The 13,591-nt window shown below is 42.2% G+C and overlaps 1 protein-coding gene across 2 annotated transcripts in view; it reads right to left on the reverse strand.

The window, feature by feature from the left end:
* Nucleotides 1–13,591, reverse strand: part of igsf3 (immunoglobulin superfamily, member 3) — a 90,442-nt gene that overhangs the window by 38,904 nt on the left and 37,947 nt on the right. For both annotated transcript variants that reach the window (XM_052082743.1, XM_052082742.1), the window contains exon 3: nt 200–619. In XM_052082743.1, the coding sequence (XP_051938703.1) occupies nt 200–619 (420 nt within the window). The remainder of the gene's footprint in view (nt 1–199; nt 620–13,591) is intronic.

Consider the following 13,591-nt stretch of genomic DNA (forward strand, 5'->3'; position numbering starts at 1 on the left):
TACTTTTAATGTTGCTCGCTAAACCGACACAAATGCATCAGTGGGAGGTCTGTGCAGGTTGAATAAGCCCTTTTTAGAGAGTTAATGAGCCTAGTGTGAGAGGCTGATCAGCAATCACAGGAAGCCAGCCCCCACATGTGTGATGTACATCTGCTTCTTGTCTCTTTGAAATCAAATCTGCATCCCTCACTTGGCTCACCGGTGGGCTGAATGCGGAGCGGGGTCTTGTCGCTCTGTTTGCGGGTCATCGCAAACCAGCTGCCGTCGGCGTCCTGGATCCACTCCGCAGCCTGGCAGTAGAGCAGGCCCTGGTCCACCGGCTGCAGCGTGTGGATGGTAAGTCGGTAGGATGTGGCGCTGGTTTTGTCTAGCCTGAGGTCCCCCGCCGCCATCCTCTGGCGGTACGGACCCCCGGACCGCAAAACAAAGTCTTTCGATAGGGTGAGCAGCTCCTGAGGCGGGGCGGATGCGTCATCGGGCGCTTTCAGATACCAGCCCACTGACAAGTGCGTATGTTGCATTGTGGTCCGGGAAACTTCACAGGTCAGCTGAAGAGTATCGCCTTCCACTTTGGACAGGGTCTGGGCTGGAGCGGATACTGTCAGTGAGTCAGCAATAACTGCAAAGAGAAAATGAGAATCTCAGTCAGAGGTGGGGCAAAAGTCATGTGTAAGCTGACACAACTTGGAATTTGGCTCGATGATGGAGTAGAGAGTCAGAGACTATATGATATAGACTTTACCACTGCTAGTTCGAAATGTATTTTACTGCCCCTGCAAAAGGTCATGGATAGCCAGAGTGAATTTTCAATCGCCGTGTGGAACAGACGAAATTCATAAAAGAAACAAGCAGCACATACATAGTAGGTGAACTAAAGGGCCACACCTCTTGCCTCGTCACCGGTCCACACAGCATAGGACTCGGGCACGAGCTAACCTGAGCTAAAAACAACTAACTCTCACTCGCCGATGCACACATCAGGCCCTGAAAAATCACAGATCATCGAGCATAGAATGTGAGGATGGTCACATAAGTGCACTACAATAAAACTTGCTCATCACATGCATGGTGTATAAATTAATGTACCGTATTGGCCCGAATATAAGACGGCCCTGATTATAAGACGACCCCCTTTTTCAAGACTCAAGTTTGAAAAAAGGACTTTTTGAACACCAAATTAATTTTCATAAAGAAAATAATTACAGTACATCTGAAACAAATGATTATAACAATACATTTGAGAGAAAAATCTGGTTATTTGCCTCATTCAAATCTTACTTAATATCCGAACATTTAAATATGTAAACTAAAGTGCAATCACATTCATAAATGAATGGCTTCTGGTTTTTGAAATGTAAATTATAATATAATTTCATAATTTCTCCTAATTTCCGCTGCCGGTTAACCTGGCCGATCTTCGACCCACTTTTCTCCAGATTGTCACTACGTTTCTCTCTTTTCTGTTATCTCTTCTATTATTTTCCTCTCTTTTCTTTCTTACCGCAATTTTTTAATTTTTCTTCTTTGTGCTACCGCTATTTTTATTTGTATTCTTCGTGACAGGGCTTCATTTTGGCCTGGGGAGTCAAGTTCAGCATTCGCTTCAATGATATCTGGCACCATCTAGCGTCTTGAATGGGTATAATGTCTTGACCCCGAATATAAGAAGACTTACACTTTTCAGTCTTATTTCAATGCAAAAAACACCGTCTTATATTCGAGCCAATACAGTAATATACAGTATATGATGTGTTGGCATTGTGGTTTCATCACACAAATGAAATTTTCATTCAATTACTCTATTAACAGATGAACTAGTCAATTCTAAAAATATTCAATTGCGGCAGCCCTTTGAAAAATACTTTGGTGTCATTGTAATTTCCCCAAAAATGATTCTAACCCGTGTTCCCGTCTTTTGTTTAACTGACGGAACTCACATTGTTGTATTTCTTCATTGTGAGGCACATGGCTTCCAATTTGACTACCAAATACAGTTCCTGGCGCAACAAGGGGTACAGCATATACAATGTGCAAATCTATTCAGGGAATGCACAGGTAGGAAGTGCTTAACATCAAAATGAATGAGTGCCGAGGTTGTTTCAGGTTAGAATGACCCATTATTTTAAGTGTTGCGTCCCAGTCCATAAAGAAACAGCAGGTTGCTGTTTAATGTGCAGGACTGGCTTGACTACAGCAGACAATTTGGGGTTTATGTCTGCTCGTAGTGAGAATAAATAGTTGTATCAATAGAAACTAAAAGTGCCTCAAGATCTGTTTTGGAGGAAGAAAAATATTGTTCTCCCTTTGACATGAGCGACACCCATATCTTCCGGTTTCATGTTCGTCTTTAACATGCTAGAGTATGCTGACACCTCACAGCAGCACAGGGCTCCGGAGAATTTCATGAATGTATGAATAAGCATGCAGTAGAAGTTCATTAAAAATAAGAAAAAAAAAGACGAAACTGAAAGATGTCGAAAAGGACTGTCAATTTTAATTTATGGAGCAAATTCGCCTCAATGGCAAGGTGAAACGTATGACTGTGATATGCGCATATTGGATGCAGGCACGGTGCCTAGGAATGTGCTCAATGCACAGAAGTTAAAACAGCATGACATCAAGTTAATTGAGCAAATGACGCAAGTCAAAGCATAATTGTGTGCGGTGAATCTTACCCGACCTAAAGCTACAGAGTGCTGTAATTTGTGCTTCAAATAACAGCTTCCACGTCACCGCCATGGTTCATTGGCTTGCAATAAAGCCGAGGACGTGCTTTTTGATATTGGCGTAGCAACTTCAGTGGACCAGCCAGGCACTCGAATACATCATAACCGAAGGGGTTCGCTTTGAAAGCCGTAAACGGAGCCAAAAACCTACGGTAATTCTTCAGGTTGTGCGGTCAAGGTTGGTTATTTCGTCAACTGCTGAGAGTACGCATATCAGTATACGTCAAATAATTACTTTTAACCAACTCAGAACTGTGAGCGGCGTTCTATTCACTTTAAGTCAGAGGCCAGTAATTTACTGTACTTGGCTGTCAACCTTAAGAGTCGTTTAGTATTTCGTGATAACGGTAAGTTATCGTACCATTAGGCCGAACGTAAATATACCGTAATCAGACACAATCTGTTATTTATTTTACATCTACCAAATGACTATTATCAGGAATGTACGAAATTATGGCCAGCATTTTTTAAAAATTGTGTGTAAAAAAAATTCTGGATGTATGCAAATAGTTGAATCTGTATGCTTGATAAGATGATGTCCAAACGTTTTCAGGCACTCAACCCGCCCCTTCCCCTCTCACCCCAACACTCTGAGTCTTACTTTCACAAGCAGACACCAAAGCGCACACTCACCAGTGGGAGGACGAGAACCAGCCCACCGAGCGACGTGTGAAGGTAAGCAAATGCCAGCCCGAACATACACACTTCACCGCCGCATAAACTTGTCGGCAAGATGATGACTCACACGGAACAGCCTGTAATGCCTCTGCCGTCACTAACATTAACTGTTTTTTGTTTGGTTGTTTTTTTTAGAGGCATTTATTTGTGGTGCAGTGCTGGACCATTAATTGGGTCATAGATATGTGTATTTATTTGAGAGGAAGCTACCATGAGGAGATATTATATTCCATACCATTAATTTTAATGATAGCGGGCCATACTATTTTTCAAAATATTTCAAGTCGGATAAACGCAAAAGAGCAGCTATGAATACATTTCACTGGGAATGTGTTTCTGTTGTGCAAAAACAGGGGCTACAGCGAGCGGGGCCAGCCAGAACGAGCAGCACAGCCAAACTGGGCCAAAGTCAGACAGATCACAGAGAAGAAGATAGACAAGAGGACGGGGAGAAGAAAATACCGTGGTTAGTGCAGCTCAAGTGAGAAACGGTGTTAAAATAGACGTAGCAGGAAAACAAAGTGTCCAATAAGAGAGGGTCAAAGTCAGCAGCCCTCTAATGAGGTGCTACTTTCTGCTGCGGCTGTACAGCCGCGCAGAAAGGAGCAATTTGCTGCACTTCTTTGACTGAATACTATCTTCGCATCCACTTCTCGCTCACCTCAAGTGAATTATTCTGGCAATATTAGTCCTGGGTGCAATAAACCTTTTCTGCTGATATACACCTTTGTTGCTTGTATGATAAAATTACTAATATGGGACTCTAAGTAGGCTGGTGCCAGTGTTTATAGTGAGAGACTCTGTTTATAATGGTTTCTGGCTGGGCAGACTCACTCTCTTAATGGGTCTTACCGCTGGGCAGGCGGATTTCAGCGGAACCATATCGCTATGATATAATCCTGTTGTTGTTCTACAAATTAGTGTCTTCCAAATTCAGGACCCTGAGCGTTAAAGTGTAACGCACTTTTAAACGTGAGTGAACGAGATCGGATAAAGTTTGTAATCTCCTTTTTTTTCGAGTTAGTTAGCCAGATTAAAAATTTTGACTACCAATACATTACATTATAATCGACACAAAAGAAGAGACACTCGGCCAAAATAAATAAAATAAATCAATGACATATTTACGTGAACAATTCGTCTGTTATTTATTGAAATAAGTGGGTTAATATTTTCTTTTAATTCAAACATGAGGATAATTTACAAAAATGTTACACTTGAAAACACAAAACAAAAATGATGATGTTGGAGTAAGGAAACTCGGGCTGGGCAATATATTTCAAGTTTGCTGTTGATCAACACCTAAAGCCAGCGCCAGCGCCCCAACACCCCCCCACCCCCCCACCCCCCCCCCCCACACACACACACACACCACACTGTGCGGCGGACCATAGCACTAAAGCCATGTAATGCCGCGTCAAGCCACATATGCATGGGAGCTTTGGTATGAAACAACATGAAAATGATGCAATTAACACAAGCAAGCAAATAAACACAAAAAACATTTCTATTTATGATTAAAGCACCTGTGCAGTATCGTGTGAATTGAAATCCTTTTTGGTGACCTAATAACTGTGAATGAATTCTAATTTATAAAACTGCAATTTGCACAGCTTTTGGACTGATATTTTGTTTTTCTTTGAAATAATGCTTAGTTTTCACGGAACCTGTAGTAATATAGACATATGTAGCATAAATAGACAAATGAAATTGTGTCCATGTAGTCCAGCCTGAAAGGAAACCATTAAACTTGGTGACGAACAGGACAAAAAGGTGAGATACAATTTATATTTGTACAATTTGATGATCATAATGATTTCATAGGCCATTGTAATTTCTAGGGTGTAATAAAACATTTATTACTGCATCATTACATGGGATAGCACTTAAATTGTCAATTACTGTTCAACTCGTCAAAAGACTGAATGCTCAGCAATCAGAGCCTGAGCGGCAGCCGCACGAGACTGTTACCACAACAACACACCTACGCTACAACCTACCATCGCCATAGCAACCCTCCCACATGATTCTCCGGGCCTCTTAGAACAGCAAAAGCATCACTGGGACAACCTTGTGCCCCTGCATACCTCCGATATCTATTGTGAAGCCCTCTAAGTCCCCGTGGACTGAAAGAATTCAGCAAGTTGATGCGTCACAGCCCATGGCCTCACTTCTTTAAGGAGACATTTAACATTGGGATGAGTCCTGAACCCCCTAAACCAATCAGACCTCAAGACAGCTCAGTCTGAGATAGCAGACCAATCAGGGGACGTCAGCCAATCTCGGTATTTCTGAGTGAAGCTGTGGCGATCTTGCAATGGCCCCACTGACCTCAATCTGGGAGCGGATTAGGAAGAGAATGAGAAGGCATTCGTGGGCACAAACACACACTTTCTGCTGTCACTTGAGACCTCAAAGCAGTGATTTCAACTACCTCAACTATTGCCGCTATATGTCATAAATGTCAACCTTGAAGCCTGATTGTTTGGGTAAACGTGGTTCTAGATGGCCATTCCACACTGAATGAAATGCTCATTAAGGCTAATAACACTTAGGGCACCCTCTGAAATACTTTTTTTTTTTCTTCGCCAGAATGGAAAACTTTCCAAACTTTTCCATTATAATTCCCTGTCGGCTTAAATCAATGAAATTGTTCTACAGCATTCAGATCTGCAAGACGACCCTTTTCACTTAAATTCAAGGCCAATGTGGTTTCCTTGTCCAATAAATGACTCCTTGAGATATCTCTTCCAAGAAGTTTGCTTTATTTTTTTTATTGGTTTGGGTTATGCATTCATTTATTCCGACAATAGCTTATTTTATGCAATAATCTGGATTCATTATTACTATTTCTTTTCTAGGAAGAATGAATCCATTAAATGGCTTGAATCAACACATTGATAATGCCATAAAAACTCCAAAATAATTTATCTTAGTTCTGCCATAGTAATAAACTGCACTTTTTCCCCCCATGTGATCTTCGGTTGATGGAGCCTATTCCAGCTGACTGGGGAAGAGGCGGCATTGTTGCCAGTCAGTTGTAGACAAACAGCCCATTTACATTTTGTATTCATTCCCGTAAACGATTTAAAGCCTTACATGAAGCTAACGGGAAAACGTTACATCGGAAGGCTGGAACCGAAATGCGAACTCTGATCCTCAAAAACGTGAGGCAAACGTCTGATACGTGTGGGCCACTAAAATATTTGAACATTAAAATGCTATAATAATATAAATCCATTGTTGACTGGCTGGGAGAAATCACATGGCTCTTCTACTGCCTTATCCTGAGGTTCGTGGAGTCCATTTTTTTTTAAACATATGTGGATACCTGCCTGAAGGGTCTAACCACAAAACCTCATTTAGCAGGTTCAAGCGCTTACAGCACATATTTATCTCCTCGGATTCCATTTTTAATATTGAATTTGAATTTGACTCCTCATCCTTCGCATTTTGGTTTGTTGTGCTTGAGCGTGAAGGAAAAAAAAGAAAAAAATAAACTTTCTGTTTATTATTTGGTCTTTTTGACGGGCACATAGGCTGTCAGGCCACCATTAATCTTCCCTCCTGGTCTACCTCATCTCCATTTTTTTCTCTCGCTTTAATCTTCCCTACCAGCCGATCTTCTCCTTCCGTCAAACCTCTGAAGTGAGCGACGCTCGTCGTTGCTCAAGCTGCCCTTTTAAGTCTGCACATGAGGATGTGCAAGTAAGAGGGGGGAGGAAGACACAAAAACAGCCGAGAAGAGGACTTTTGGAAAGATGAGAGGTGGTAAAAATAGATGATTTATCTACAGTGACCTGTATATTGCATACAATCAAACTTCTTTTCTTGCACTTTGTTCAAATGTATTTTTTAAAGTTGCAGACGGTAGAAACAAACAAAAAAGGACTTGCGCGTGGGCTCGTGTGTGAGTAGTATGTCAAGCTTGATGGCGAGGCAACACATGTACTCGTATTATAGTTTTGTTTGAAATGGAAAAGTGTATTTCTTTGCTGCTCAACTGGTGGATTGCCCATTATGCTGCATAACATCGCAGCATAATGGGCGCCTCATTAGGAAGTGGAGGCTACCACACATGACCAATGGGCTCAAATGCACAGCCAAAAGGATGAGTGGCATACAAGTGCCAGTCCACCATTATGTAGCTGTAGTTTTGTTCTCCATTACATTCTATAAAGCAACAGCAAACATCGTTAGGTTTTACAGTGGAATTACAAAATTTGAATGCTGCACAAGTTTTCAGAAAATTGTGTGACTTCAGCTCAGAGAGCGCAATAACGTCATTCATTTCTGGCTGGTTGGACTTCAAATGCTACTTCGAATACAGCCTGAAAAGTTCAGAAAAGGCATCATGATGGCAATAATTGGATCCTGTAATGGTTACATTTAATTTTTTCTTGGGGAGGAGCTAAATGCTCACAAAGTTGACCAGCACCCCGAGGCGGATAGTATTCCAACTGTATGTGGCTTTTAACAGGGTTTGTTAAGCAAGTTTAGATGTTTAAATTTTTTATCTCATCGAAAATATCCATGCAATTGACAAATGGGTACATTTTGGCAAGAGAAGCATTCACAGGGGGCGAGTGCAGCAGATGTTCAGACACAGCTGAAGTGGGTACCGATTTACGGAGCGCGGCAGCGTGTTAAGTGTCGGCGTGTTGGTGCAACTCAAATGGGCATTTGGCGGAGCCAGCGGGGCAATTAATGTTAATTACTTGGTGAAACTGATAAAAATGCTGAGAGGACGATGGAGCACGGGCGTGATCCTCAGTTGCGATTCGAAAGCCTCATCGCCGAGGCAGGATGACCGCAACTCAAGTGGGAGTACCCGGTTTCAGGACCCAACACAACAAGCTAAATTTTAAAGTCAACAAGAAGCTGGACTCTACAGTCCATTAACGAAAAAAAAGAGATTGGTTCACCTCTCCAGTCCCATGTAAATCCGCTTCAATTCCAAGCGGCGACTATCACTTCAAAATATGCATCCACATTCCGCACCGATGCACCTCTTTCCTCATCCTCGGCTCCACAAGCCATCCATCCAGCCGCACCAATGCAGACTGTCCAACAGCGCAGCCATTTCCGGCGAACAAAACGGGGCTTTGAAAAATGCTGCCCATTACAGGCGCAAAAAAACGCAAGCCTGCAGCTGTCCAGCACTGACACTCAAATGGCGCCGACATTCGTCCCAATCAAAATCTGTGCTGGTACACGCGTCCTGCCGAGAAGATGCAACCACCAAACACAGATTCTTCTCCAAAATAAATGTCGGACTACAGCAGTCCTTCTCAAATAGTGGGGCGTGTTCACAATATGTGATGTGTTTGCGTGATTTTAAAACTGGGCTTAAAGACGTTAAAAATGCTGTAAAAACATGCAAATAGAGTATTTGAACAGGATATTTTCATCCATCCATCCATTTTCTGATCTGCTTTATCTGATCTGCATGCATGATTTTACAATGTGGGAGGAAACCGGAGTACCCAGAGAAAACCCACGCAGGCACGGGGAGAACATGCAAACTCCACACAGGAAGGCCGGAGCAGGGATCGAGCCCACGACCTCTGCGCTGAGAGGTCGACGTGCTAACCACTCGTCAACCGGGCCGCCTGGCTAGTTTTATATGGCAGATTTCACAGATAATGAGGTTAGTTGGGAATGCAACCCCTGCAATAGATTGGGGGTTGGGGGGGGGGGGTGACTGCATTCTCTTTGTAGCTTTATGCAGAGACAAGTTGGGAAATCAAACAGGTCGTCAAACTCAACACTGGAACACTAACTCTGACATTTCAAACTATCCTCAAGAGCTGTAAACCTAATAAGAAGCCGTGCCAAATGAGACATCAGCAGCACGGAAGGGGGGGGGGGGGGGGCAATGGGTTGGGTCAGGGGGGTTGGTGTCAAAAAGTTGAAGGCTGCGGTGTGCGATCTAGGCCCTCAGCAGGGGGTTACATCCATAATACAACACAGAAGCATGATCAGAGGAGCCCTGGCGACTGAGTGGAAACCTAGATGAAGCGAATAGCCTCAACGCTTTCGCTGCTTTTAAGGGTTCTTCTCAAGTCTTATGTCACACAATTATCATACACGGCCTCAAAAGCATGAGATCCTTCTAATGATTTAAATGCAACCTAGTGCGGCCATTTTATGTTGCGCGTATGATTGGTGGGATCCGCTGCCAAAATGCTGCATGAGAGATTCTTTTGTGAATTGATGATGCTCTCTTTCCAACATCTTTCCGGCAAAATGCCAGCATCCTTCAAAGCTACTGGCCCGGAAAGAAGAAGTTTCACTCTTCTACTGTAAATCAACGCTGGTTTCACTCAGCGGACCTTTTAATATTTGTTGAGATTTTCACACTCTAATTTTATTTTTAATGGCATACTTAGCGTGCTGCTCGGATGCGAATCCATGCCGGCTGTTCTTCAACGAAGTGGTTTAGGGCTTTCCCAAACAAACAAGTTAATTGCTTTCTGATGTTCCTAATTCATATCAGTGATTTTAGTGAAAAAGAAAATCTGTAGACTAGAGAGAAAAAAAGTAATGAGCCCCATTAATAACCCTTGTATATAATTAGGTCAACAGTGAATTCTTGGAGAACCATAACAGGGGATTTATTAGTTTGCTCAAGGATGTGCACAAACACACCGCACGTGTCAGATATTCAATGGTGACATCGGCAATTTCTTTTGAGGCCGTAAAGAGCTCTACATTGCGGAAATCATTTGAGCAGTGTAAATGTTACATTAGCATCAAGTATGGTGGGGGTGGGGGGGTAATGTCAATATTGCAACTTGTTATCACTCGCTTCAACTGCATCAGATATTACCACAGTCACTATCTGAAGACAGACTGAGCACATGGCGAGTTTCATTTATTTTTTTCATATTAGGGTGACAAAGTATTAATATTACGATCCAGTGTTATGTGTCACAGTGCGGCATCAATCCAACTGCATCAGGTATTCATCACGTCACGATCAAGTGCTTCAGTAAATGCGATAGTTTACTCTTTGAGATGACGTGAATTCGGTTGGAAAGAAAATATCGATATCACCTTGTTATATGCCATGACAGAGTCAATGTGACTCCGTTGTTTCAGACTTTTGTGCAAATTTGGGTGATGTAGCCAAATGTCCAAAAACAAACCATGGACTCCCTGTTATCCGCATCGTCAATCAAGATCCCTTTTTATACTAATTCCAAACTGTTGGTGTCAATATTCAGAGAGGAAAAGATACAGTATATATGTATTTAAACATTATTTCCTAACCCATTCAACTTGAATAAGTGAGCTTCATAAATCAGGTGAGAAATATGCTACACTATAAATCGCTGTGACTCCTCAGCTCAGTAGATGGAAATTAAAGGATTCTCTCTCTTCTCCAATATTGCAATAACAATGCATTAACAGTTTGCCTGTAAGCAGACGGAGAAAAAAAAATTCTATAATGCAAACTTGGCCGATGCGGAAGTTTTATGAAGCAAACGACCCAAATGAAAACAAATGGATTCAACCGCTATGCTAAACAAATGAGGCGCTATGAGCTAAAAGTCTCGTATGCATGATACAGAGTCTGATTAATGAGGTCTCAGAACAGAGCCAATATTTGGAAAACGTGAAGCCAGATGAAATCAAGTGGTCGAATGTGAGCAATCTTACGGAGGCTCTTATGAGATGTTCGGTTAGGGGGTGGGACGTCCTTTGCTAATGGAACAGCGCTCTCTAAGAGCGTGTGTGTGTGTGTGTTGGGTAGGTTTGTGGTGTCCACACATTAGAGCTCAGAGGTCGATGATGGAAAGGAGGAGGGTTTTTCAATTTAATAAAAAGGGGTCTCGGTAGCTTTCTTTCTGGTGTCACCAAACAGTCATCCCTCTTTAGGCTCTGTCCCATTTTCTCCTCACTGGAGCTTTTTTCATCTGCCCTCCCCACCTCGCCTCATCCCCGCTTCCCTTTCCCTTCCTCACCCACTAGCTCGTCTGCACCCAATTATCACATATTTCTTTGTCGACTTCCTCCATCAGCATGCCACTCTTAAAAGACTTTCTTACAACACAGCATGAACAATTTATTGAATTCCGAGACACTCACTAACTAATCGTTTAACGGCTCCTTGATTCTTTTTTATTTTGGGTCAGTCATAAGAGTCATAAAAATGTTTTTTAAATCCCTCTAGCATCTGAGAAGGATACATAAAACTCGACCTCCTCTGGTTATTACAGCTCATTATACCTGCAAGTATACAGCGACGGAGGTGTGTCCCCTCCTAGCAGGGGCCAATGTCGAGTTTAACATAATTAACATTCTTAGTTACACCTTTGGACCAGCGCTGATGGCTTCTCCCATCTGACCTCACCAACAAGTCATTATTCGTTTAAAAGAAAAATGTATTTGATTTATTTTGAGCATTTTTCGCCCAGTAATAAAGCACTTGACTATGGGCACAGCTTGCATCTTGGCTCTTGTCTGCCTCCGGCAATCAAGTGCCTTTTATCGGACTGCTCTGATCATATCTTATCTGTTGTCCTTCCGGTTATTGTAAGTAAGACTTTTTTTTTTTAACGACTGGCTTAATGCAGGGTCACCTCTTCAAGCTTAATCCAGTTTCCAAAGTTGTAAGGGGTGCAAAAAGAACTCATCCTGACAATATGACTGCAGTTGCTAAAAAGTGCCACGTTAGGGCTCCGTACCTAAAATGAGCCAAATCATCCGCAGCCCTCTGACTTGTTGACAGAATCTTCCCTCGATGCGACAATCTGACTAATTTGAACTGACATAAAGCGACTCTTCTCAAATATGGCTCGTCTTCCTCTTCAAATAAACAGTGACACGCCAACAATTAGAAGACAAAATGCCGGATGTCATCCAACGTGATCCATTGTTTGCGGTGTCACGTTCCCTTTTTGTCAAATTCATCGGCGGGTTACTTTGCATTGAGCTGTGATGTCATATGGTTTGTCTAGTTGATGCAGCTTTCAGCATTCCGCCTACTCGTGTGAGGAGAGGGATCAGGATTCTCCACTCTAATTCGTATTGTGTTAAGATGAACTGAAATGTGACATAAAATCTGTTTTGGAATGTCTGTTGTTAGATCCTAGATAACAGCTGTGGTGTTTGAAGTTTCTGTCAGTCTTCATTTCACCTTCACTATTTTTAACTTCATTTATATGCTTTAAAAAAAAACATCAAGTGGGAGTCGATCAGCAGCCTTTTTCACTAAGAAGAAAAAAAAAGGATTGCACAATTATGTTGCGAGGCTTGTTGACATGGTACTTAACAAGGCCGGCGTAATACCCTCAAGAACTAGTCTACATACACGCAGTGTATCTCGAACAGACTGTATGATAGTCGCGTGGATATATGAAGGTTTTACGCTTTACCTCATTAATGTAATGCGGACTGATTCCAAAGGTGGCCTGATGGGAAGCCCCCTAAGCGCTTTGATGAAGACTTCAATTGCCATATTGGCTTTGTAGTACCCTCTGTAATCCCATCGAGATATAATACCTGATGGCGGTTTTAACTGTTGTCGCCCAGTGAGGATGCCAGTTGGGGTGTGCAAAAATATTGGTTCTTCATTCATACACTGCAAAAGGTTTATGGGTGAGTTAGTCAAGTAGTCGGCTCAAAGAAAAAAGTGAAACTCCTCTACAACGAAATCATGTTTGCCGCAATAAATATTTCACAACAGGGGGCTTTACACTGGAGCAAATTAGATCTCAGATGCAAACACACACACACACACACACACACACACGCACACACACACACACAAACGTATGTGTACTCTATATTTTCATTCCAATAGTGCATACGTATGAGCATACACTTATTTGACACTTCATATAGTCAGTGTAGAAAGAAAAAAAGGGAAAGACATTGCGAAATTTACGATCAGCATTCACTTTCACTTACATCCATTTCTTGGATAATGTCTCTTATTTTGTTTCCTCCGTCTTTCATTTTGATCACTTTGACCCTCTCTTCCAGCGTCAGAGCTTTTCTTGTCTTAGCTGCTTGACATTCAAAGGTCCGTTTTGTAGCAATTTGAGCAACGCAACGTTCTGAAACTATCAACAACAAATACTTCCTGGACTACTGTGCATGTGTAAACCAGTGTGGTAGTTGCTGTTCCCGTTTCTGAACAAAGCAGTAGAGGTCGCTGTTGGATTAGACTTCGTTGT

This window comes from Hippocampus zosterae, chromosome 12, assembly GCF_025434085.1.
Source record: "Hippocampus zosterae strain Florida chromosome 12, ASM2543408v3, whole genome shotgun sequence".
NCBI lineage: Eukaryota > Metazoa > Chordata > Actinopteri > Syngnathiformes > Syngnathidae > Hippocampus > Hippocampus zosterae.